At 40.8% G+C, this 25,687-nt stretch overlaps 1 protein-coding gene across 1 annotated transcript; it reads left to right on the top strand.

Moving 5' to 3' along the window:
- On the top strand, nucleotides 1-25,465 carry stag1b (STAG1 cohesin complex component b). Its single transcript, XM_072690593.1, has 34 exons — nucleotides 1-151; nucleotides 10,636-10,819; nucleotides 10,997-11,114; nucleotides 11,253-11,393; nucleotides 11,800-11,896; nucleotides 12,196-12,272; nucleotides 12,589-12,793; nucleotides 12,895-13,046; nucleotides 13,130-13,203; nucleotides 13,510-13,633; nucleotides 13,875-13,973; nucleotides 14,082-14,161; nucleotides 14,244-14,351; nucleotides 14,513-14,627; nucleotides 15,200-15,317; nucleotides 15,480-15,583; nucleotides 15,732-15,824; nucleotides 17,102-17,191; nucleotides 17,301-17,504; nucleotides 17,697-17,767; nucleotides 17,863-17,950; nucleotides 18,050-18,130; nucleotides 18,805-18,897; nucleotides 19,192-19,366; nucleotides 19,667-19,806; nucleotides 19,891-19,992; nucleotides 20,763-20,911; nucleotides 21,070-21,198; nucleotides 21,328-21,533; nucleotides 21,876-22,053; nucleotides 22,174-22,287; nucleotides 23,525-23,639; nucleotides 23,746-23,826; nucleotides 23,941-25,465. Exons 2-34 carry the CDS (start codon nucleotides 10,791-10,793, stop codon nucleotides 23,962-23,964), a joined length of 3,774 nt encoding a protein of 1,257 aa, XP_072546694.1. The 5' UTR covers nucleotides 1-151; nucleotides 10,636-10,790; the 3' UTR covers nucleotides 23,965-25,465.
- Nucleotides 25,466-25,687: the final 222 nt, after the last annotated feature.

The raw sequence follows: 25,687 nt of genomic DNA, 5'->3' as shown, positions 1-25,687 counted from the left end.
CCACCAGATGGCAGTTTAGGATTGCTTCTCTCCTGAAAGGCGCGGTTCCGCTTCAGGTCTAAATTACAATATAAAACATAAAGTATTCTGTCATTAAATTGGACCAATTATCGCCCGGTTGTGCTGTGGAGACTCTTTCGGCGGGCAAAAGGTGAGTTTGCGTGAGTTTTGAACAATCCTTAAATCTTTCGCTGACACGCTTGCTGAGCTAACCAGTTCGTATCAAAGATGGAGGACGCGCAGAGAGAGCGCCAGTGGATGGGGGATGGGAGCGCCTCTCTATGGCCAGCCAACATGCCCCCCTTATGTTCTCGGTGGCAGTGTTACGGCTGACCTCCACCGCTGTACTCTTAAAACGTCGGGGGAAGCAACAGTTATCTTTCTGCGGTGTGGATTTTGGCTGTGCTTGACGAGTGTACACCGCGGTGCCTTGCACAAACACACACACACACACACACACACACGTCTCTCTCTGTGTGTGTGTCTCTCTCTCTCTCAGCAGAGCCACTATTGTGATTGTGTGAGCTGTGAGATGCTAAGCTAGTCTGGCTAGCGCTTGCAGATTTATTGATTCGCTTTCGTTTCCCCCGATGTTTCTCCTCTCGGGTGTAATCCGGAGCGTTGGGGCCTCGTGTTTTTCACGTCTTGCACGTTTCACACGTTTCGCCGGGGTCGTTTTCTGCCCTCCGAGCTGAACCGTGGCGCGCTGACCGTCAGCCCCCCTCTACAATACCGTTAGTTAGCGCTGTGTTTCAGGAGTTTTTCTCACTAGCTCAGCTAATCTGAGACCACCTCAGCCCCTCACAGCAGAAATCCGTTCAATTCGGGAGGGAAACTTCGTGCTGGTTAAGGTGGCACGAAGCTGAACGTGATGTGAACCCGGGTTTGATTCAAACAAACCCGGCTGTGCCATTAGCGCATTGCCCTTCCTGACAAAACCTCGCTGGCGCCAAATTTCAGCGGGTAAACACAGACTCGGAGTTTTTTCCCTCTCAAGAGGAGGAGTTCACTTCAGCTCTACGCTGGCAGCATTGTGTTCACACAGCTGTCCGTGGTGTGTTCGCCCGGAGCCCGCTTCGGAAAGTTTGGCCAGCGCTTTCCCCAAACTTTGTGCCGTTAATGCTGTTTTCCTCCCCGGTCGCTTCAGGAGAGGTTACGGCTCTTGAACGCGTTACCGTGGAAACGCACGTTGAGTTTCTCCTCGGAGGAGCGGAGGCTCGCTCGGCGTTCACGGAGGGGTCGCGGTTTGAAGTTTTCAGGACTTTACTTAAACTTTTGTCCACAGCCCAGGTTTGCAGATCTCCACTGACCACTCTGAGGCCCCAGGTTGGACAGAAACGGGTTTCTCCCACACCTCAGAGAGGTGGCTCCTCAGAAGTGGGGGTGCTGCTGGTGTTGGTGCTGCTGATGGTCGGCCTGTGTCTAAAAGCTTCCCTGGAGGAGCTAAATCTCACTGCTTTTGTGCACATGCTTTACCTTTTTACAACAAACTGTTCTCGTCAGAAATCATGTATTGTTTGACTGTTTATTTGTTGTTCTGACTTGTTTTAATGGCTCAGATGATTTGGCAGGTCAAACATCTGGGTATGCATAGCTATATAGCCAGTCCCACACCAACACGCTTTTGACTGCTGTTGGACTGTAACTGAAAGTATTTGATATACCATCATTATTTTCTTACAGTCTAGAGGGTAGTTATTAAACACATGCCATATACTTAGCTTTGCAAAATGCATACCATGCCTCCAAGCTAATGCCATGTTTGCGTAGCTTGGTTTCTGGCCATTTGTAGGCCCAGGCACTGGTTTCTGGCCATTTGTAGGCCCAGGCACTGGTTTCTGTCCTGGTTAGTAAAGTAGTTTTATAGGTTTTATGAATAAAACAAAGCCTAAGAATAAGGATAATTGTTAGCCTGCAGTTTGAGAGATTAAACAGGGGTTCATCATTTTGTTAACTTGGTGGGTGGTTGTTATTGAGATGGTCAAACCTCCTAAAACCCATTGCATCGTCCTTATCGTAAGCAGTAATGAACTCCTGACTGCAGAAATCTTAAGGTCTGTATTGGGCCTAAATCTGGCTTGAAGCTGGTTCACAGTGAAATCCACCACAGGGCAGTCTCATAGGTTTGGGGCACCACACATGGTTGGGAAAAGTCTGATTGACAGGGTTCATTAAAAGGAAATAATAGCCTTTCATGCGACACACAAACCCTCTCTTCCCTTGGAGGAGAAAGACTAAATGATTCCAGTGTGGTGGCGCATGGAGTCCACTGGGATGCTTTAGAAAGCTGTTTTTTCTTTTCTTAGCTGCATAGATTTTAGATGGTAATCAAGCCAGTCTGTTAAAATATCCATTATATTCGCCTGCTGGTTTCATGTTGGGCCCATTTCCCAGACCCAGATTAAGAATAAGTTCAGACTACAAATCATTATCAGTGGGGATTCACCATTGGCACTGCATTGTAGTCCAAGATGAGGCTTAATATACACCTGGGCAAGCAGTCGTTAGGTACGACTCAACTAGATATCACATGAATTTTGAGGCTAGAGGTAGGATATTCAGTCCAACATGATCAAGCAGTAGATGTCCGCATGTATCGATCTGCGTTTAGTTGTAATACCCTGCATAACAGATGAGTGAACACAATGATTACTAGAGAAATCTATATTGTCCGCTAAAAATAGTCTCCAGCAGAGCTTTGAAGCAGAAAACCGATTGAGCGTTTTTATGTTGTGTATGTAGGCTACATACAGTACATTTCATTAGCATAATGAGTTTGTAAGGCCAGCCAAAAGTAGTCACAGTAATTGTCAGACCTCTCGGAGTAGAGTGCCGATCTGGTGTGACGCCTTTTAAGAAATGCAGCGTGAAAGTAGGAGTTATCAGATGCTGGATTAAAATGAGATTGTGGATGTGGTTTATGACGCATCAATTTTAGATAATTTTTATTAATTTGCAGTTTTATATTTAGAATAGGCTTAGGATTTAGATCTGAGTTTCATACCTTAAAAAGGTTGGTGTTAACACGGGCATGAATTGAACGATTTCACTTTTGTTACCGGACTCTCCTCTGCACCTTTTAAATGTTCATCCGCGGACACTAGCCAAGGCTGGAGAGTGTTGCAATACAGTACGTTGAGGTATATCTCAGTGTGCTGTAATGCACTGTGTAAATGAAATCAAAACCCTAAAGTAGGAAATAGTCCCTGTCCTTACTTGCATCTGTGAGGCTGAAATCCAATTTCATATGCAGCTGCATCTCTGTCCTTGGCTCTGGCCCTCTGGGAGCACAGTGAAGAGTAAATACTTTAATTAGAGCACAATGCGAGGCAAGGCATAGCGCACCTACTTGTGTCGTTCATCGTAGACACATTTGAATGTGTGCTTCGTGGACACTTGTTTCTTTCTCTGGCTGAACAGCAAGTCTACTGTAAAACTCAATGGGACGTGAGCAAGGAAACAGAAGCTTCATCACTTGGTTACTTCTGACAAGACGGTGGCAAATAGTCTTTACAGAATCTGCACCCAGAGGAGGCTGCAGTTTTGCTGCTGCTCTTTTACCATTGAGAGATGGCTTGTAATGGCCTTCTTGAGAGATTCTTCTATAATAAATAATGTGGGTTGTGGTTTTTGTTTTTTTGTTATCATTTAATTATTAATCACGATCATAGTAATAATGACCCGTTCACATGTGTTTTTTTTTTTGTTTGTTTTTTTTTATTTGTGGGGAGCTATTCAGATGCATGACATGTATTCCACAAGGCTGGTGTTGCCATGGCAACATCTTCACCGTTGGTCAGATGCTCCCCGTCTGGATTTTCATTGGCCGCGCCACCGGGATCAATGGACGCGGCTTGACGGCCGCGTGAATAGGGAGCACTGTACGCCCCGCCTTTTGTGGTGACTGACTGAATATTTTAAATGAAAGGCATTTCCCACACTGATGTTTAAACATGTTTCAGTGCCTTAAACTGCTGAATGTCACAGCCCAGTGATTTAAAAGTGCACAGAGTCGCAGGCATGTGTTTCACCCCTCAGTAGCTTTGCAGAACAGGGAAGCCTTTTCATTTGTGCCGCAGACGTAGCCTAGTCTAATGGAGTAATGCATTGTATTGTAATCTTTTTTTTTTTTTGCTGTATCATGTTGCAGGCCGGCATTGTCGTAATGGTTCAGTTGAGAGATATCATGCAACTGTTTTATTTTCCTGGTAGTGTAATCCTAGCTCATTTGCATAGTTTAATGTCTGGCTGTTCTTCCGTGTTATGATGCACAGCTCAGTCATTGTTTAGGATCTAGTTTAAATGGCATTGTTGGCATTATGCTTTGTTTTGGTGCTCTCTTTTGCACTGTTTAATGAAGTCCGTTATCTCTCTGAATAGTCCTGATGGGTCTGGTTTTGGTATTTTGAGTGTTTGTCCTTTGGGATACCTCATAAACTCTCTTGGAAACTATGACTTCAATTACCTTAGCCAACTGTGCTGCACTAACACAAGCTCACCTAGCTAGGACTGTTTTGTTTTCCTAGCAAAGTCTGTAAAGCATACGCCATCTTTCGCATTACAACTTCAGTTAGATGCAGGTACATGTATGAAGGAATGTGTTGAATGAATTGAAAAATGCTTAACTTGTTTGTAGATACAGTTTAGTCTTTAGACAAGTACATATTTAATTAAATGGTTGTGAAAGAAGAGGTCTGTCTTTGGAAAATTCACACCGTTCTCATTTTCCATGACCAGAGGCAGATTATAGCTGCCCAATATTATTTATTTTGCTCCAATTTTGGTTTGTGTATTACCAATATCATGACATGTTGAGTCATTGATTTCTGGTGAAAATATCTGCTTTTCTTTGTAAGATCATAATATATATTGCAGAAAAAATAATTGTGTTGTCTGTTTCTTTCCAGTATCTACAGCCCTAGCCTGTCTGTGGTTAAGTCATCCTGTATTTTGTGTTTGTGGCTGCATGATGCTCTTATATCTAGCGAATTAAGTACACTATATTCAGATGTGGTCATTCCTTTATGAATTTGCTAAGAAAGCTCAATATATCTGACACACTAGTAGATTCACTGGTAGGCTATATGTGTGGGTTTTATCTGATCTTGATCATACTCACAGGGCGTTTTGCCACCTAGCCTTTAGCTGTAATCTCAGACTGCTCTAGACATGCATAAGGTAATGGTACATATGATCTAGTGTGATGAAATTGCTTTATAATTGCTTTATCATTTCTTAGTATAAAGAAGGTAAAGGTTGTTCCTGCTTCAGAGAAATTAAGACTTTAGGATCTTTTAATTTCATTACAAAATGGCATGCAAATCAGATACTCAGAAACTCAATGTTAACATTAATTATTCATTAAAAAAATCACTAGAATTCAATGTTTTCAACCCTAAAAGTTGATTTGTGTTAACAACCAATGATCTGGGGTTTACATATTTGACCCCTGACTGGCATTCAAAGCAGATATTCATTCACCTCAACGTTTACATTAAATTTTCAGTAAAAAATAGAATAAATTTGAATGTTTTCCAGTTCAAGCTCACTAAGATACATCTGAGGGAAGGGTACTGGCCATGTTGGGTTCTCAGGACTTAATCTCTCAGTGGAGCACTGCTGATAAGCTCCTACATTTGCAGGTTTTCAGCCAGCAGCTGCTACTGGTTTAATTTACCGGTATTAGGGAAGACGTTGTCTGTGTCTGTGAGACTTTTTTTTTTTTTTTTTTAATTCCATACAGTTTTACTCTGTTTCTCAGGGCAGCACTGTTTTGTGGGAGTTGTGTGCCAGTTATCCACTTTTTCATGCACATACTTGATGATGCTGATAGGTAGACGTATATAAAATGTAGAAGATAAGACTTTATCCAGCTGGATTAGTGTTATTTTATTTCTGTAAGGTTATAAATGCAGTAAAATTAATAAAATGCAGAGACAGCAGCCCACCACTACCTAAAACGTTTGTTCTTTAGGAAATGTCTAGAAGTGTTGGTTAGAAATATTACTTAAAGCTAATAATTTGCCCATTAAAATGAAACCATTTCAATATCACTGTGCATCCCTACAGCTTTCAGTGTTTTTGAAGCTCAGTTTAAAGGAAATAATTGTATTTGTGTTTTCTGTTTTTTTTTTTTTTCTATGCTAACATCTTCAAGGCTGGGGAATGTGTGTGTCTTTGAGTCTCACTGGCATGCAGGCTCCTGATTGCACTGATGCTCAGAGACTGATTTTGATCTATAATGCATCGAGCTTGGCAGCAAACCTGTGTCTCTTTGTCTGTCTCAGGGCAATTGCCAAGCAAATTTGAGTTCTGTTGCACAGATCATTAGAGAGGTTTGAATGTGCTTAATGCGAGTGTGTGTTAGCGGAGAAGGCAAAGAGATGAGTAACATTAACATCCAGTGAAAGGGATACTCATCCACTCTAATTAACTCTGCCTTTTGGAATATTGAACTCTCGAACTGTGTTCAGCTGGTTTGGCATTTGCCACAATTTCAGTCTCTTCTGTGTGTGTGTGTGTATAAATATATACAAGCCCTTTCAGACAAAAATGAGGTAGTGTTTGTTGAGTAGCAGCATCTCTGAGCTTTTCCCTCTGAGAATGTCGTAATCTAGTGAATTACAGAATATTTATTTCTTGGTTTTGACCAGAGAGACTGTGTGTGTACTAAATGTGTTGAACATTTAGCTGTTTCCCTTCACATTTCTGCTGGGTTTAAGGAATAATGTACAGTTTACTTTGTGCACATACTATTATTGTACTACAATTCAATGTATTTAATTCAACTTTTAATGTATTTAAAAAAAAAAAAAAACAATACCTGAACATACTTCATATCATGACAGCCAATGATCTGGGGTTTATTTAGCTAAGTAAATGATGTTAATGTTTTAAAGTTAAATTGCTTGCTACTATGTGAAGTAATCGAAGACAAATTGTTTTATAGTGTTGTGCATGTGGTCAGAAGGTGTGTGTGTGTAATATATTATGTGTAATAAAAACCGGTGTTTGAATTGCTGTTAATCCACACCCAGCTCATAAGATGTACTGGCTACTTGCTTTCAAGTGCGTATAATGAAACTGCTGTAATTTGTCTATTGGCGAGGTGACCTCATGTGTAAATGTGTTCTTTCATGAACCAGTCCCACCTCTGCCCTGATCTCATTTCATTTGGATTGCTAAATTGTATCTGTTGTTCATCAAACTCCATTTGTTGTTGCAAATAGAATGGCAAAAAAGTTGCCTCATCCATGGTGTGAGAGTAATGGATTGCAGTGGTAGTTTAGGGACAGGTGTGTTACAGGGTACAGGTAGGCTTGTTTTATGTATGTATTTATTTTTATAGTTCATGTTAAGTCATTATTTGCTACTAATCAATGTTATTTGATGTCCGGGTGTTGTAGTGCAATAATCGTAACACTAGATTGTACAACATGGTCAGACCTGTGTTTGCGATGCCTCTCATGGGGAATTATTATTATTATTATTTTTTTAACCTTATTTACCTTGCTTGTTGCCATCTTCTGACTAAAATCGTCTGACCAACAGATAGAGGTGGAAAATGTGGCAGTATTTTATCATCTGAATCTCGTCAGTACTTATTACTACAAAGACTATTTGATCTGAGTAATTGCAAAGTCACTGCATAATTAGTCCTGTTTAAGTTTCAGCTAAGCAGCACTGTATATGAAACGTTAAGTCACAAGTCAGATTTTCATATTCAGTATATTTAATATCATCAGGATGCTTTTTTATTTTATTTATTTATTTATTTTGGACCATACTGCCAATCAGCAGTACCCTCTGGGGTGCGTACCTGGGTGACCGTCGACATTTGATTGTTTAGAAAGGGCAGCAGAAAGTAGCAGTAATCTTTGATTCTGCTTAGCTGTTGGAGCCATTGATTCATGTTTTAAAAGAAAATGTCAGGCTACATAATTGGATATAACAGAAACCCAGCAGTATAAAGACACACTCAGCTGAGAGTCAGACTTGAAGAGATGTTTCTATTAAATATATATTTTTAGTCTCTGACGAGCCCTGATGCTCACTGAGTACGGCTACTGCACCCTGAACGACTGTCTTCTAGACCTCTAACACGTCTATTGAAGGGAATACTCCAACTTGGCACCTCTGTTATGTCATGTGATGAGAAGTCATTTTACTAATTAGCCAAGACAGCCCCACAGTGTATTCCTACATTGCAGCTGGATCCAGTAACCGTTTCTGTTCACATTGATTCAGAAAAGGAATTAAGTAGGTTTAGTACTGTGTGCGTGTGTTCAAGACATGCAAAAGATATTCCCAGTCCAGATGACTTTTGTAACCAATATATTGGTGAATTTTGTTTAAAGATCTTTTTGTCATCTTCTCCAAATTAACAGCATCTCACTTTTCAGAATTGTATATGTTCACCTAGTTTAGAGGAGGAAATGTGTGAAGTAGTGCGGGCTGGGATTCAGGATGTCATCTGTATTAAAATGTAAAATTAAATTATTTACGGCTCGAGGTTTGAGTGAGTTCACTCCTGTTTTAAGAGAAGTACGTAAGCATGAAATGGCAAAGCCTCTCAGATAACGGTTCTGACTAAATAGATGTGGTACTTGCCACATATGAGCGCTTATAAGAATAAAGGACCCCCTGTGTTAACATGATCAACATAGATTTACAGACTATATGAATACATCCTTACTGGTAACAGAGATACTGGCGTTTTCAGAAACCGATAAGAATCGTGAATGTGTTGGTGGTGTTAATGGAAGAACCGCTGATGTAAATGTTATTAGTGAAGGTTTCTAAAAGCCCATGTCAGGTTAGTATTAACTCCTAGATGAAGGTGAGCTTTCAAGCAGCAGAAACCCAGCACATACTCCAGCACATTAAACACACACATCCTTTTATGGGCTGTCTGCTTGTTTGATCATCTGATTCTGTGTTGAATTTGATTCCTGTGTAGTGTTTTGGTCCCATTGTTGAGCTGATTGAGGATCACATTATCAGTCAGCTGCGCACTCTGTATACTGTGCTTGCGAAAGCCCAGCCTGCCTGGTTGGCCATATATTCCAGTCTAGAGGGGGTGGGGGGAGGGGAGCACAGGATAGAGCGGAGCATAGGGGATTTTATTCGCTATTTATATGCCATCCTTTTCTCTGCTAACCACGCTGCTCATGGTTAAACCTGTGTTGTCAACCGCATGGTGTGACATTGATCCATCGTTACTACCCAAGCAAATGTGCTGGTGTCACACAGGCACTGTTTACTGATCGCTAGAGAGGGAAGCACAAATGGGTTTGCTCTCTCAGTATCCAGAGAAACGCTGGTCTCCTCCACTCGCTCCTCTGGAGGTGGAGAGCCACCTAGTGTCAGTTAAACACTGACCCCAGACAGAGGTGCATCCAAGTCTGTGTCCAGGTTGGCATGCAAACCTCACATTCTCCGTCTACACTCTCCAATCACACAGAAACAAGCAGGTCTTGATTCAGTGTTAATCCATGCTCATTCCACCATTTCACAAAAAGGCACCGATTCAGCGTAGGGCCCTCTTGGTTCATCTGTTTCCACAGCAACAGTGAAAGCCCATGCTCAGTCTGCCCCCTACTGTCAGCCCGGGCCCTCTCGGATAGAAATCCATGTGCACACCACAAGAGACGATAACCAATGAGGGAATATTTTCCCAAAAATGTGCTAATAAATCATTAACCTAATTTCACTGTATGCTGAAGTTATCTTTAATGATCTTGGGCCTTTTGCTGCTTTTGGACTAAAACTTGTGGCTTGCACTGCCCCCAGTGGCTCTAAGCTGTTATTGCAACCCCCTCACGTTTGTAGTGTTTCAGACTTTTTTGTTTGACTCTTGTCTTTGTAAAAAGTAATACCCACATGTTTGAGCCAATGCATATTTAAAGTAGTTATGATTGAGATTGTTGGAGACTACCTGTTTTACAATTTGTTTATTTTTTTATAGGCTTCCATCTCATTAAGATACATATTTATCATATTTATGATATAATGTTTTGTTCTTTCCCAGTAAAACAGTTGGTTTCACAACATTTAATAAGACAAAGCAGAACATGAATAACCAAGAATGTTTCTTTTCTTTTTTTCTTTTTTTTAATCCACAGAAATTACATTAAAAGGGTTGATGCAATGAATGTGACTCTTCAAAACATGGATAATTTAAAATAAATTATAAAAAGAAGTCCCAGAATTCCCAGTTTATAACCGAAGGATTTAATTGTTAAAGAAACCTGTTGTCCAACCAACGTGTTCTAGTTTAAATCAGCCCTTATACATGTGTAAATGTATTTAATAAAACGTTGCACACCCTGCAGATGTTATGATTTTTTTTATTATGTTATGTTGTGTTTTATATTTATTAATCATGTAAAAGTATCTCACTATAATGATCATAATGACTTTTTTATACTCCGTCTTCTTCATTGCAGTTCTTTACATGGCCAGCTGGTGCTCCTAAAGTGTTCCTGAGGAACCAGCCTGTTTCAAATACATTATAAAACAGACATATTTCATATACGTATTGCTTGCTTTTTTATTTATTTATTTATTTTCTTTAATCGTTTATTTTATTTTTTTTACTTTTTTTAAGCCAGACCCTATTGTGCTGTTTTTCAGGTTATATGACCTGAGTGAATGGAGGTGTTCACTGCCTGTTTTGACTGAATCATCTTACTGGAGACCAGGAGAAGCAGGAGGCTGTCCAACACCCTTGCTCCTGCTCTGGATAAAGTGTCTACAATAAAAAGCCTTTGCCTAAATAAAGAGCCAGGATGATTAACTCAGAGTTCCCTGTTTTACAGTAAGTCAAGGCCATTACAGTTTTAATAAATAGCCTTAATAACTAGTGCCCTCTTGTGAGAGAATTGTTAGTCCTCTTCAGTTGTTTCTGTTTGCTGCTGTTGATGCAGTGATGGTGTATCTGTTGTGCTGGTAGGTTTAATTGCATTTAGTTTAATTTAAGTGCATTTGTTTGTAGGGACTCCTCTAATGAGTCTGGGCAGGGAGACACTGTGAGTCTGAGCCTGAGTGTCAGCGAGCTGGAGGACACTGGAGAGGGAAAAGGCAAGAAGAAGAGAGGAAGGCCTGGAAGACAGGTATGACTACTTCTTGCAAATTCATTATTAAAATTTTCCTTTAATAAAGTAAAAGTAGAGCTTTGTTTGTATGTGTACATTTTAAATACTTAAGTATTTGTTCTAACAGCTCTGATTTGTGATGATTAATTCATGCAGCAGGCATCCAATAAGAAGGCCCGCAAGTCTCCAGTTGACAAAGGGGGAAGAAGGCCCAATGGCATGGCCCAACAGAATGGAGAAGGAGGAGACCCCAGCACACTGTTTGAGGTGGTCAAACTGGGCAAGAGTGCCATGCAGGTAATACTAGAATCCATTTCCTTTTCCACCTGTTGTACAGTTTTGATATAATTACATTACAAGTAAAATCATAATTACATAATAAATTACATTTGACTCGCACTTCATCAACAGGTGTGTGCCCATTTTATTATGGACATTTCTGTATTTATTATTGATGTCTAAATTAATTGTTAAATGTTACTCCAAAAATGTATGTTTAAATTTATTTCATGATAAAATATTGTTAAACACAACCAGTACCCAGTTTTATTGCACATGACTGATTATCAAGTCTAAACTAAAGATGAAGTCTGCAGCCAAGCCATCATACTTCTATACAACCATATTTAACTGTTTTATGAATATTATTGATCTTGAGGAATGTGTTTTCTAATGAATTAACGTTTTGGATGATGCTTTGCAGTCTGTTGTTGACGACTGGATTGAATCGTACAAGCAGGACAGAGATATGGCTCTTCTGGATCTTATCAACTTCTTTATTCAGTGCTCTGGGTGTAAAGGTAACTTGATGCTGATTTTGAACATATTGGACTTTATGTATTCTGTTATGCTGTGTTCCTGCCAGTATTAACAGCAGCCAAATAGAGGTAGATATTATTGTCAGGTGCATGCTCTCTTAACCTACACATGTTCCTGAACAATTCGGTCATGTTTCAGTATTGAGGATGTAGCTAAACATATTTCCCAGTAATTTGTATTTTGTGTATTCTCTGCAGTTTTCTGTTATTAGTTGTCTTATCAGTTGGTGCCCTCTTATATATCCGGTCTATTTTTGATATCGTTGCTCTGTTAATTGCAGGTACTGTTAGGATTGAGATGTTCAGAAACATGCAGAATGCAGAAATTATAAGAAAGATGACTGAGGAGTTTGATGAGGTATGTTGTCATCTTCAGCATGCGCTGACTGCTAAATCAATCCTTTATTTATGATGTTTAAGACACTTCCTAGTTATAGGTACCTGGTTATATGTGTATTTTGGTAAATTCTGAAACCCGCTGCGTTTTCTTTTGTTTGCTGAAAACACAAAAACCTGCACATTGCAATTTCATGAAAAATATTTAGTTGAAAAGAAATGTTCTACATTATCTATATAATAGTGTTTTGTTCATTCCTGGATTCTCTGTAATTATAATATGTACTGTCTTTCATTAAAAACCTTGGATGCGTTGGTGACAAACTTTTGTGTTTCAGGATAGTGGCGACTACCCGCTCACGATAGCCGGCCCACAGTGGAAAAAATTCCGCTACAACTTCTGCGAGTTCATCGGCGTTCTGATCCGTCAGTGCCAGTACAGCATCATCTATGACGAATACATGATGGACACTGTCATTTCCCTCCTCACCGGCCTTTCAGACTCACAGGTCCGAGCCTTTAGACACACCAGCACGCTGGCAGGTAAAGCCTCCACATTAGAATTAGGTTTAATACACTAACTCGCAGTCTTTACAGTCAGTTGTTTGTTCCGTGTTAAATTGTTTGCTTAACTGCCCTGCCAGCTATGAAGCTGATGACAGCCCTGGTGAACGTAGCACTGAACCTGAGCATCAACCAGGACAACACACAGAGACAGTACGAAGCTGAGCGCAACAAGGTCGCTGGAAAGAGAGCCACAGACAAGCTGGAACTGCTGCTGGAGAAGAGGAAAGAGGTGCAACATCTCGTTCTGATTTTCTGCCTGTTTTGTATGCCTGCATTGAAAAATGTACTTCAGAGTTATTTTATGTGTTGCAGCTCCAAGAGAACCAAGATGAGATTGAGAACATGATGAACTCCATTTTCAAGGGTATTTTCGTTCATCGCTACAGGTATGTGTCAGATTCAGTGCTGCAGATGATGAATCACTGATATTAGTTCATAAAATATCACTGTTACGCACACAATAAAGATACTTCAGCTAATGCCATAGAAGAACCATGCTTGTAATGGATATGTGAGTCTTTAGACCTCACAGAGGTTCTTCACACTCCCACGTCTCTATTATAAATATGGGTCTTCTATGGCATCCCTCAAAGAACCTTTTTGAAGCACCTTTTCATTTTTAAGAGTGTATTATATTATTATATATATTTTTTTATCTGTTTATTTATTTTGGGTCCTTGATTTGATTTCAGAGATGCCATTGCTGAGATCAGAGCTATCTGCATTGAGGAGATTGGTGTGTGGATGAAGCTGTACAGTGATGCCTTCCTTAATGACAGCTATTTGAAATATGTGGGCTGGACGTTGCATGACAGGGTGAGTGTCAGACAGCCTCAATGGCTCAGAAGTAAATGAATAATTAGTGCAGTGAGAATCAGCATCCACAAAAACAGTTAGGACTTGAATTACCTGAACGCAAGTGCTGCTTATGAATGTGTCGAATTTCTATTAAACTGACAGTCACATGGTTTTCATTCCTTTTTTCTAAGCATGTTAAAAGTGCTATTACTCAATCAGGTGGATGTTTGAGTGGGCTCTAACATTTGCGTTCTTACAGCAAGGAGAAGTCCGACTCAAGTGCCTCAAAGCACTTCAGACACTGTATACCAACAGAGGGCTTTTCCCCAAGCTAGAACTCTTTACAAATCGCTTTAAGGTGAGTCACATTTTTCCATGTTTTATCAACCTAAATATCCATTTGTGTTTTGCACAACAAGCCATTATAAGCTAAACACATCATTGTTGTTGTTTTCTCTTTTTCCAGGACCGCATTGTGTCTATGACGCTAGATAAAGAGTATGACGTGGCAGTGGAGGCTATTCGGCTAGTGACTCTGATATTGCAGTGAGTACTTTACCCCATCCACCACTGTATCTCACTCCATCACCGTCACTCCTTCACCTGTGTTTTGCTCTGTGTGCTGCAGTGGCAGTGAGGATGCCCTCTCTAATGAAGACTGTGAAAACGTCTACCACCTGGTCTACTCCGCCCATCGGCCTGTGGCAGTGGCAGCTGGAGAGTTCCTCCACAGGAAGTGAGTGAATGAAAATAAAGGGTCATTGGTTCATAGTTTAGCTGCTCAACACCATTGCTAAAACACTATCGTTTAATTGATTACCAACAGGGTAAGTGCAGTCCCACAAAATCATTAGGGAACACCATTGTTCTGTAATTAGGAATTGACTTTGTCCGCAGGCTGTTCAGTAGACATGACCCCCAGGCTGAGGAGGCTCTCGCTAAGAGACGGGGCAGGAATAGCCCTAATGGCAACCTCATCAGGATGCTGGTGCTTTTTTTCCTGGAAAGTGAGGTGAGTAAATCAAAGTGTGAACTAAGTTCAACTGCTACGCATTGATGTTCGTTATATCGGACACGTTAGTTCATTAGTTCCGCATGTAAATAGTTCATTAGTTCCGCATGTAAATAGTAGCGCTAGATGTGCTGGTCTACCAACTCCCCAGTTGGTAGACCAGCACATCTAGTGCTACTATTTACATGCGTTTGAAGGGATTGATTTAACTGGATTGGGTGTGCTAAGGTGCATTCACATTAAAGATTCTTTTTTTTCTTGAGCACACTTGACTTTTCGGGTTGGGCTAATTGGGAAGAAATTTGGGTCAAATAAGGATACTCAGTGGCAAAAATAATAATAGTTGCAAATATAATTAGCTCTTTTTGTATTTGTAACCATTGATTAGTGGTAGGTCTCCGGTTGGGCGTCCATGCATTAGGATTTTTGTCCTATAAAATAGTTTCACCATCCTTATTATCTTGTTAGTTGATAGATGATTGTAAGAGTCTTGTGAAAGTTCATATTTCCAAGCTTGCATTGTTCGTGTTAAATATGAACACTCCACTTGTGTCTGTGTTTGTTTGCTGTAGCTGCATGAGCATGCAGCGTATCTTGTGGACAGCCTGTGGGATAGCTCTCAGGAGCTGCTTAAGGACTGGGACTGCATGATCGAGCTGCTGCTGGAGGAACCTGTACAGGGGGAAGAAGGTACAGCAGCTACTTTCCTCATTTGCACAGCCCCCTGTTGGACCTAACATCTTAACTGAAGTGATCGATTAGTCCAGTCAGATAATCAATTACTGCTTTGTGTTGTGGTTTGTTTTGTTTTTTTGTTTATTTTTAACCATGTACTGGTGGTTGTTGTTTCAGTGCTAGGAGACCGGCATGAGAGTGCTCTGATTGAGCTCATGGTCTGCACCATCAGGCAGGCTGCTGAGGCTCACCCACCTGTTGGCAGAGGAACAGGGAAGAGGGTATGGTCCTCCACATTTGTGTGTGTGTGTGTGTGTGTGTGTGTGTGTGTGTGTGTGTGTGTGTGTGTGTGTGTGTGTGTGTGTGTGTTAATGCGGATTATTTTGTGTGTATGTAGTTTTTCCACAATATTACTATTGTGACCCTCAGGTTCTTACCGCCAAAGAAAAGAAGACCCAAGTCGACGATAAGAATAAACTCACTGAACACTTCATTATTGCTCTTCCAATGCTGCTGTCGAAGGTAGGTAATAATAACCATCCATATTTTGTTCCTTTGTAAGTGTGCTTTGTAGGTTTGTTCATGCCTAAACAAAATACTAAATTTATTGGAATTGTTTCAGGCCTTTAGCATTGTGCTAACAATTAAAAATCTATTTCACTAGCGCTATAACTTTTTGATTAAGGTCTATAATTCTGTTTTATGTCATTTTAAAGTTTTAGTTTTTTTTTTTTTTTAAGTAGTAAACACATTACAAACACTTAACACTAATCAGGCTGGAGGTATGTCACCAATCAAATTTCCAAACTTTATAAATTATTTGACTTCTTAAACCTTTTACTAACAGGCAGGAAAAAAAATATCACAGAACTCGTCACAAAACTCAAATGTTTAGAGAAAGCTGCATAAACAGCAAAGAGACGTTTCAAGAAGAAGAGGGGCTGCATTTAAAGATGAACACCTTGCCAAATGTGAAGCGTAGGGTTGGATCTCTCATGCTTTGAAATAGTGTTGCCTCCAGTGGTATTGGTAATACTGAACAGGTGGGGGTGGGGGGGTGGATTTCACACAATACCAGCAAATCCTGCATGCAGCCGTCAAACATCTGTTAACATGCAGAATTTGAAAAGAGGATGGCTTCTACAACAAGACAGTGATCCAAAACATACCACATATCCACAGTTGGGTTGCTTGAAGGCATAAAGACCGAAGCTTTTGGCCCTCACAGTCCCCTGAACTATACATCATTAGAAAGTTGTGAATAGACCTTAAAGGGGCAGTGGTGGCTCAGCGGTTAGAGCGCCGGGATATCGATAACAGGGTTGTGGGTTCGATTCCCGGGCTCGGCAAGCTGCCACTGTTGGGTCCTTGAGCAAGGCCCTTTACCCTCTCTGCTCCCCGGGCGCTGGAGTTGGCTGCCCACCGCTCTGGGTGTGTGTGTGTGTGTGTGTACTCACTGCCCCTAACACACGTGTGTGTGTGTGTGTGTGTGTGTGTGTGAGAGAGTGTGTGTTCACTACCAGATGGGTTAAATGCGGATGACACATTTACAGTGTGGACTGTACAGTGGACTGTACAGCGACAAATACGTGCACCTTTATCTTTACCTTTACCTTAAAGAATCTGTGCATCCTAGACGACTCAGAAATTATTTGTTTGATTAGTACTGTTTACTACTTCTCCGTGAAAAAGACAGTGTCCCAAACCTTTACACTAAACTTTACATATTATTGAAATAATATATATGAAAAAATAATCTGTAAATAAAAAAATTTAAAAAAAAAAACTTTTTTTTTTAGTATCAAGCAGATGCTGAGAAAGTGGCCAACCTCCTACAGATTCCACAATACTTTGATCTAGAGGTCTACAGTTCTGGGCGAATGGAGAAGGTCTGTGAACTTTTTATACTTTATAGAGTACTTTTTTGAGCACCAAGGCCACATGTAGCAGTCTGTGACTAAACAAAGGCGGTTTTCTTTTTCTTCTGCTGTCGCTTAGCACTTGGATGCCCTGCTGAAGCAAATCCGGGTGGTGGTGGAGAAACATACGGAGTCAGAGGTGCTGGAAGCCTGCAGTAAGACCTACAGCATCCTGTGCAGTGAAGAGTACACCATTATGAACCGTGTGGACATCGCCCGCAGCCAACTTATCGATGAGCTCACAGACCGCTTCAACCACTCTGTGGAGGACCTGCTTCAAGAGGTAGACTAGCAAATGAATTTTCTATACTGTTGATCCTGTTCTGGGAATTTATGGGCACTGTACATTTGCGACATACCGTGATGACTTCATTTGACCAAAACTGGTGTTGAATGCACTCTATGCTTACAATTCTCAACTCCATGTTATCGGAGTTCTGCCATTTTTATTTCTTTTTCTTTTTCTTTCCCTCAGGGAGATGAGGCTGATGATGATGACATCTACAGTGTCCTCTCATCGCTAAAGAAACTCACTGCTTTCCATAAGTAAGAGAGCTGTGGCTTCTTTTAAAGCTTGTTACTCAGTCTGGTGATTTATAAAAAATGTACTCTAAGACTTTAATCCTCTGTTTGCCCTCCAGTGCTCATGACCTCACAAAATGGGACTTATTTAAAAACTGCTACCGGTTACTCAAGATGGGAATAGAGCAAGGGTCCATGCCAGAGCAGGTAAAAGCCTGATGGACTATTACTGTAATAATAAAGACCTTCAAATGACAAATTAGATATGGATAAAATATCGTAACATTGATATTTCCTTGTGGTCAGATTGCCGTCCAGGCCTTACAGTGTTCACATTACTCAATCCTGTGGCAGCTGGTCCGGATCACAGAGGGGTCTCCATCCAAGGTAACAAACATTTTAATGCATGTACGTACTATGTCCAAATGTTTGTGGACACCCTTTCTAATTAATGTATTCAGCTACTATAAGATGCGCCCATTGCTGACACAAATGTGTAAAAGCACACATACGTGTACAGCTTGCCTTGTCCCTAATGAATAAGTACTGCCAATAGATTAGGACTCTCTGGAGCGGATAAACATGATCCTATTGGCACCGTGCCTAATGCCAGGCGTGGGCTAAAAGGGAAATGAAATAAAGCCCCCCAGTATTTGGCTGGTGAGCAGTGGAAATGTATTCTCTTCACCGATGGTTGGTGATGCATCCAGTACTTTTGGGATGATTTGTGGAGTTGGGGATGAGGTGGGGTGGGGATAATTCAACATCCTGACCTTACTAACGCTGTTGTCGCTGAATGCAATCAAATCTTTACATCAATGCTTCCAAATGTAATAAAAGCCTTTCCTGGACAGTTGAGACAGTTACTCCAACAACAGCAGGATCAGCTGTTCTACAATACCTTTGATTTAGGAAGAAATGGTGAATGAGCAAGTGTCCCAATACTTTTGTCCATATAATGTATATGCATATGAGCTGAGCACTCTGTTCGAGTTTATATTGTTTAACATGCGTTGCCATAACATTCCATATCCGCCTTTCCTTTCTCTCTTCTTCCTCAGGATGACCTTGTTGCTCTAAGAAGAGTTGTGAAGTCGTTCCTAGCTGTGTGCCAGCAGTGCCTGTCAAATGTAAACACTCCTGTGAAAGAGCAGGTGAGAACTGCAGGAGAGGGTGCTGACTCAAGCACCTGCGTAATTACTATTTGAAAGGCTTAGTGACTATGAAGCGTCAACATGCGCTGTACCTATCTTTAGAAAAGAAGCTAAACATTAAATTTCAAAAGCTACTTTAAAAAAAGTAGGATGGGATATAATGATAGCCTGCCAGAAGAAATACAAAACCTCGACATGACCTATAAACAATGACCTACTAAATTTACTCGCTTTCTCATAGTGTTATTACCTGGTGTTTTCTTTCTTCTGTATTTATGGTTTGTTTCTCCACAGGCGTTTATGTTGCTGTGTGACTTGCTGATGATCTTTAGCCACCAGCTGACCACAGGGAGCAGAGAAGCCCTGCAGCCGTTGGTCTTCAACCCAGACAACACACTGCAGAGTGAGCTCCTCAGCTTCGTCCTGGACCACGTCTTCATTGACCAGGATGATGAGAACCAGAGCATGGGTGCGTGTTCCTCTTGGATGCTTTCTGACTCACACATTCTGAGTGACAAAGGCTCAGAGTTAAATAAATGATGAGGAACAAAGGGCTAGGGTTGGTCCACATTTTAAAATTTGATTTACAGATTTCAGTGCTTTTGTAAAAACATGGACTCATATGGACGCTGACAGTAGTACATAATGTCAGTTGGAAATCCCCACTAGAGATTTTATCAAGGACAAGGAAAGCTTGTTACCAGAAGAAACTTTATTTTTATTGTTATATCATGTGTTTTGACCTGTGATGCTTGTTTGCTTTTTGCAGAGGGTGATGAGGAAGATGAAGCAAATAAAATCGAGGCATTGCACAAGAGGAGGAATCTGCTTGCAGCCTTCAGCAAGCTTATCATATATGACATTGTAGACATGCCTGCGGCAGCCGACATCTTTAAACACTATATGAAGGTGTGGAAGCATTATGCCGCTTGTTTTAATATTAGCATGAGATGAGTTGTGATTTACTCACTGTTTTTATTTGTTTTTCCTTAGTACTATAATGACTATGGCGACATCATCAAGGAAACATTGAGCAAGACCAGACAGACGGATAAGATCCAGTGTGCCAAAACGCTTATACTCAGTTTGCAACAGGTGAGCGTCTTGGAGTCCGCTGTTCTTTTCGGTGATTCCTGAGTGGGCTAATCTGCAGTTTGAGAGAAGTATTGGAACATGGTTAAATATCACTTGTATTGTTTACAAGCTCAAGTTTATTCTAGTATTATGTTCAGTATATCTGGGGCACTTTCCTTTTGTGCCGTAGGGGCAATAAAGCCTTACTGTAGTCATGTAGAGTCGTGTGTTTTACACTTATGCCATCTATCATATTATAATTAATGGTTGGGTTATGGGTTATTTGGTCCTTTTAATGCTTGGTGCCTCTCACACACACTGTGACACCGTGCTGTTTTTACTTGATAGATCCTTTCCTTCTTTTTCATCCTATTTCCACACTGCATTCTCTTTTTCACTCTTAAAATAAACTCAACTAAACATTCAAATAATAATTAAGAGAGAAAAATGCTGTTTATGATTAATGCCCCTGTAGCAGCATGCCAGTGTGAGACTCACTGGGCAAGTTGCTGCAGTATCTTTAAATACAGTAAAACCAGACCAGGAGTTTGACAGTTATGGATTGGAGCATAGAACATGTCTGTGTGTGTGGTAAAGGGGAAAATGATGATGATCTGTACTTTTTTCATTATTTTTTTTCATACATACTTTTCTTTCATACTTAATATCCTGGCTCTCCATAATCACAATAAATTGATACGTGGCCCCATCCCTAGTAACAGCAGTGTCTGCATTTGAAGTCTTTCTCTTCTCTTTCTTTACCGTCATTGATGTCATCTGTCTGTTCTCAGCTCTTTAACGAGCTTGTGCAGGATCAGGGACCCAATCTAGACCGAACCTCTTCGCACGTGAGTGGCATTAAAGAGCTGGCCCGCCGCTTCGCTCTCACTTTTGGACTGGACCAGATCAAAACCAGGGAGGCAGTAGCAACGTTGCACAAGTAAGTTGCGCTGCAGATCATCTCACAGACTATTCAACTATTCATCTAAAGAGAGATTGCAAGTAATGAGACTACCTGAATCAAAACAAACTGCCGTTTTAGTGTGGTTGTTTACTCTAAAAAGCTGGCTTGACTTTGCAATTCTGGGACTTTTTCAGGGATGGAATTGACTTTGCCTTCAAGTTTCCAAACCCCAAAGGAGCCGAGTATCCTCCCCCAAACTTGGCTTTTCTGGAAGTGCTATGCGAGTTCTCTTCCAAGTTACTCCGGCAGGATAAAAAGACTGTGTAAGTATGAGCCTGTAAATAGCTGTGACTTAAAGCAGTGTTAAGTGATTGTCAAGAACAAGAGTAACAGACATTGTTGCTGTATTTGCTAGCTTTTATGAATATCTTTTTTTAATATCCTATGTGCAGACACTCGTACTTGGAGAAGTTCATGACTGAATACATGATGGAGCGGAGAGAGGATGTTTGGCTACCGCTGATCGCCTACAGGAACTCTTTACTAACAGGAGGAGATGAAGACCGCATGTCTGTCACAACAGGCAGCACCACCAGCAGAGCCAGCACAGTACGCAGCAAGAGAGGCCGACCGCCACTGCACAAGAAACGTACAGACGGTGAGGCACAAAGGATACCTCATAGATTGTCTTTATATATGCTCTATATGTTGTGTCTTACCTTAGGTAGCAGTAGCTTTGTAGAAGAAAGCAAAAACCCAAAAGTTCAGTAATTGATGATTTGATAAATTGACCACATCTGAAACTTCCTGCAGATATTCCTACCAAGTCTGTACAGTACCCCTGAACACCGTATAGAGATGGATATGATGCATCACTAATAAATGACATTGTTTTATCACAATAGGCTTTTCTGAGTACATCATAGTTACCGTCCATACGTCTAGCACTGACCAAATACATCCATCTTACTCTCTCTTTCTCTCTGTGTACGCAAAGCAGCAGATGAAAGTGTAGATGGCTCATGGGTGATGCGCAACGACACCATTCAGACTCCTGGAGGTCTGCAGACACCACAGCTTACTTCTACAGTGCTAAGAGAGAACCCGCGACAAGCAGCAGAACACATCCCAGAACAAGACTCCTCAGAGCCAGGCTCCGAACCCGACTACATTCACAAGTATGGAGAAGACTTGAGTGCTGTTGATGAAAGATTACCTGATTATGTTGAAGGATTACAGGATTACATTTTACTTGTCATTGCCTTCTTGCCTGAGGTTTTTTTTGTCCTTCCTTTCAGTCCACAGATGCAGATGTCCTGGCTTGACCAGCAGAAGATTGAGGATGTGAACAGGAAAGAGCGAGGCGGTATGAACTACATGAAGGCGCGAAGCGGAGGCGTAAGGCAACAAGTGTAAGTACTTCTAGAAATGGGGAGTTTCACCTTTAAGTCTGATTCGAGTTGCATGCCGTTCAAGCGGGACTTTGTTGTCAAACTCTGGGCAGAAAAAACAGAATTGGGAACACACTGGTGTAGAGAGGCTTGTGTGTAGGGCTGAGTGATCTTCATAATTTCCAAATACACGATGTCCAAATGTTTGTGGACACCCCTTCTAGTGAAGGCATTTAGCTACTTTAGGTTGTACCCATTGCTGACCCAGATGTGCAAATGTGTACATGTGTGTACACACACACACAGCTTGTCTAGTCCTTGTAGAGAAGTGCCAATAGAATGGAGGGTATGCACTGACGTCACATTCCCCCTTTAGTCAGACTGAGTGGCAAAACAATCTGCAGCACAGCTGCGTTTATTGGGGAAAACGGCCAAACCGGGAATGATCATGAAATGGGAATGAATTATCTGCTCAAGTAAAAGGCAGTTTGACTCCACAGCAATCCATCCAAGTTACCCAAGAACCAATGGTCCATTGACAGTGTTGTGTAGCCAGGAATGCCCAGCTAACTGAGGCTCAAATCACACCCGTTTATAGGACAACACCTCAGAGTGAATGGTCTTAGGAGAGTTTCAGCACATTTGGGCACATTTAGTAGACCTGTTCTGTCTTTTTTTGAACATAACACATCTGTTTTCAGAGCATGACTTCACCACTCAGTGAGCTCCCACACATTTCAGTGCCTGGATTCCAGTTGTTTTCTGTGAATTGTAGCAATTCATTAGTTTGTAGTCAATCGCGCAACAACTCTTCACATTCACACTGAACGCTAACACTACCGCTCAGTCTGTGTTTTTGCCACTCAGTGGGCGTGGCCGCAATGACTCCTGCCATCTGTGACGTTACATTTATGCCCTCTATAGGACTCTCTTGACCAAATAAACATAAACACTTTGGCACCATGCCTAATGGCATGGGTTAGAGGGGCATAAAGCCCCTCAGCATTGAGCTGAGCGTTCTCTGGAATGATTGTGCTCAATCCAATGCTGAGGCAGGGTGGTGCTCATCCACATCCTGACATTGCTAACGCTCTTGTTTCTGAATGCAATCAGATCCTCACAGCAGTGCTCCAAAATCTAGTACAAAAACTTCCCTGAACAGTAGAGACAGTTACTCCAACAAATGCAGGATACACTCTTGGTGTCAGGGCTGAGCTTAAGGGCTGAGCTTCAATTTTAACACATCTTTTGTTTTCAGACGTGGCTTAATGGAAGATGATGCAGAGCCCATCTTCGAGGACGTGATGATGTCATCGCGTGGCCAGTTGGAAGATATGAACGAGGAGTTTGAAGACACCATGGTGATAGATCTGGTGAGTTGGTAACTGATGAATCTCTTAGGATCTCATGAGTGAAACAGTAGATTCGTGAACTTCTACAAATTGAATATTCCAATTGATCCGTTTCCCACTCTCCCAGCCACCGTCGAGAAACAGAAGAGAGAGAGCTGAACTCAGACCAGACTTTTTTGACTCTACAGCAATTATAGAAGATGATTCTGTAAGTACCTGTACTGTGTGGTGTCCAGTTTTAACATCCAGTCATTAGCCTATTAAGTGATCCCAAAACGTCGGTACTGAAGTACTAATGGTTTCCTGTCTTATTTCCATGCAGGGATTTGGTATGCAGATGTTTTGAAGCGAACTGCAAATTCTGTGGAGGAATTGCAACCAGCAGTGTTGTTTCTCCAACCAAGCAGCACCAACGTGTTTTAAGAATCACATGTTCAAAATTATTTTCAAGCAAAAAAGACTCTTGTGCTTTTCTCAGTGATAAAGTCACGGTCACATGTTTGACACAGAGTAAATGTTTGGTGATCATACTGAGTTTTAGTGAGGACCAGTGTGTGAATCTTCTGTCTGTCCATTTCTTCAGTTCTACCATGATGCACATGGCCTATAATGTTTTGTTTTGTTTTGTTTTGTTTTGTTTTGTTTGTTTTTGTTCTGTTCTGTTTTTGTTTCGTAGCGTTCCCGTTTAAATTTGTCCCTTTTTACCAAGTCCCTGGAAAGCGTTACATATTTTAACACAGTTTTAATATGATTGTGTGAAATTCATGTACATACTGTATGGGTTTATGTAACGTCACGGCGCGTTCCAGTTGAGCACCCCATAGGCGCTCAGTGAATTTCTCCTACTTCAAATGTGGGGACACACACACGCGTACACACAGGCGTAAAGTGGAATTTTCATGGTTTCAACAGCAGCAATTACGTTCTTAACCTGGTTCGTTTTTCTTTTTTTCAAATGGAGTATTAACAGCTTGCCAGTTTACATTTTACTAGTTTGCATTGACCACCTCTGGTTAAGAGCATTTTAGAGTGATTTGACCTTCAACTCTGCATCTGTGAATACGTCCCAGCTGTAAAACATCTACACAATACAGCGTGTCTGTGAATGTTCTCCGTTATCTACTGGGACGCGATATCCCAAGTATGAAAGCGCATCAGGCTTCATTTAGGGTGTCAATGTGGTATTCAAGAGTGATGTCATATCCCTTGTTTAGGATGGTGCCTATAGACTACATTCGCTACTTTGATTAGAACTCATCGAACCGGGGTGGGGATGGGGGATTATCATTGGTTGTTATGATAATCTGTTCATGTTGACTGATTAATTTTTTTATGTTTTAAATAAAGGTATTTAAAAAAGTATTTTCATTTACGTACATTTGCAAGAGCTACCGGAACTCACAAATGGTCTTTTTTTTTTTTTTGGCACAATATTTTTGTTGTTGTCTATCCCCAAGCTGTACTGGAAGGGTTTTTTTATTTTTATTTTTTTATTCTTTTCATGGCCGAAACAAAAATCAGATTATTATTATTATTATTATTATTATTATTATTATTATTATTGGTCACTCCCAAGCCAGGTTCATTTGCATTGAAATCCACTAGTGTTTTCTCCAGCTGTTGAGGAGGAAAAATTGGCCGTTTAAAATTCCAGACGGGCGATTTCTGTTTCTTTAAGACTGAAATTCAGTTTGTTTTATCAAGATGTCGTTTTCTTGCCACCCTGCTTGGAATAATCGGTCAACTAGATTTTAACAGTTGCTCTGGAGAGAAATCTACATTTTGTTTCAGTGTTGTTGTTGTTCAGTACCAACAAAATGCATTTTAATAAAAATGAATTATTCATATGTGTTGGTGAGAATAATTGTATTCATTGATAATTAATACTCCGTTACAGAGAAATGGAATTTTGAAGTTGAAGGAGACAACAGTGTTCTCTGGGTGGAGTCAGGTACAGCAAAGCTTTAATAATTATACAATAAAAAAAAAATCCACATTTCACATTTACAGTCTAGGTGTTTAGGTGTAGGCCTGTATTTGACACCCCAGACCAATTTATTTATTTAATT

Source organism: Salminus brasiliensis, chromosome 1, assembly GCF_030463535.1.
Source record: "Salminus brasiliensis chromosome 1, fSalBra1.hap2, whole genome shotgun sequence".
Taxonomy (NCBI): Eukaryota; Metazoa; Chordata; class Actinopteri; order Characiformes; family Bryconidae; genus Salminus; species Salminus brasiliensis.
Note: the sequence above shows the minus strand (reverse complement) of the source record. Positions and strands in the feature narration are given on the sequence as shown.

Excerpts from the sequence above, each read along its gene's own strand:
- stag1b (XM_072690593.1), top strand. The coding sequence starts at position 10,791 with ATGATTAACTCAGAGTTCCCTGTTTTACA. Across the intron at positions 14,628-15,199 it reads TTTTTTTCCTGGAAAGTGAG|CTGCATGAGCATGCAGCGTA; the intron begins GTGAGTAAATCA and ends TGTTTGCTGTAG. Across the intron at positions 15,584-15,731 it reads GCAGAGGAACAGGGAAGAGG|GTTCTTACCGCCAAAGAAAA; the intron begins GTATGGTCCTCC and ends TGTGACCCTCAG.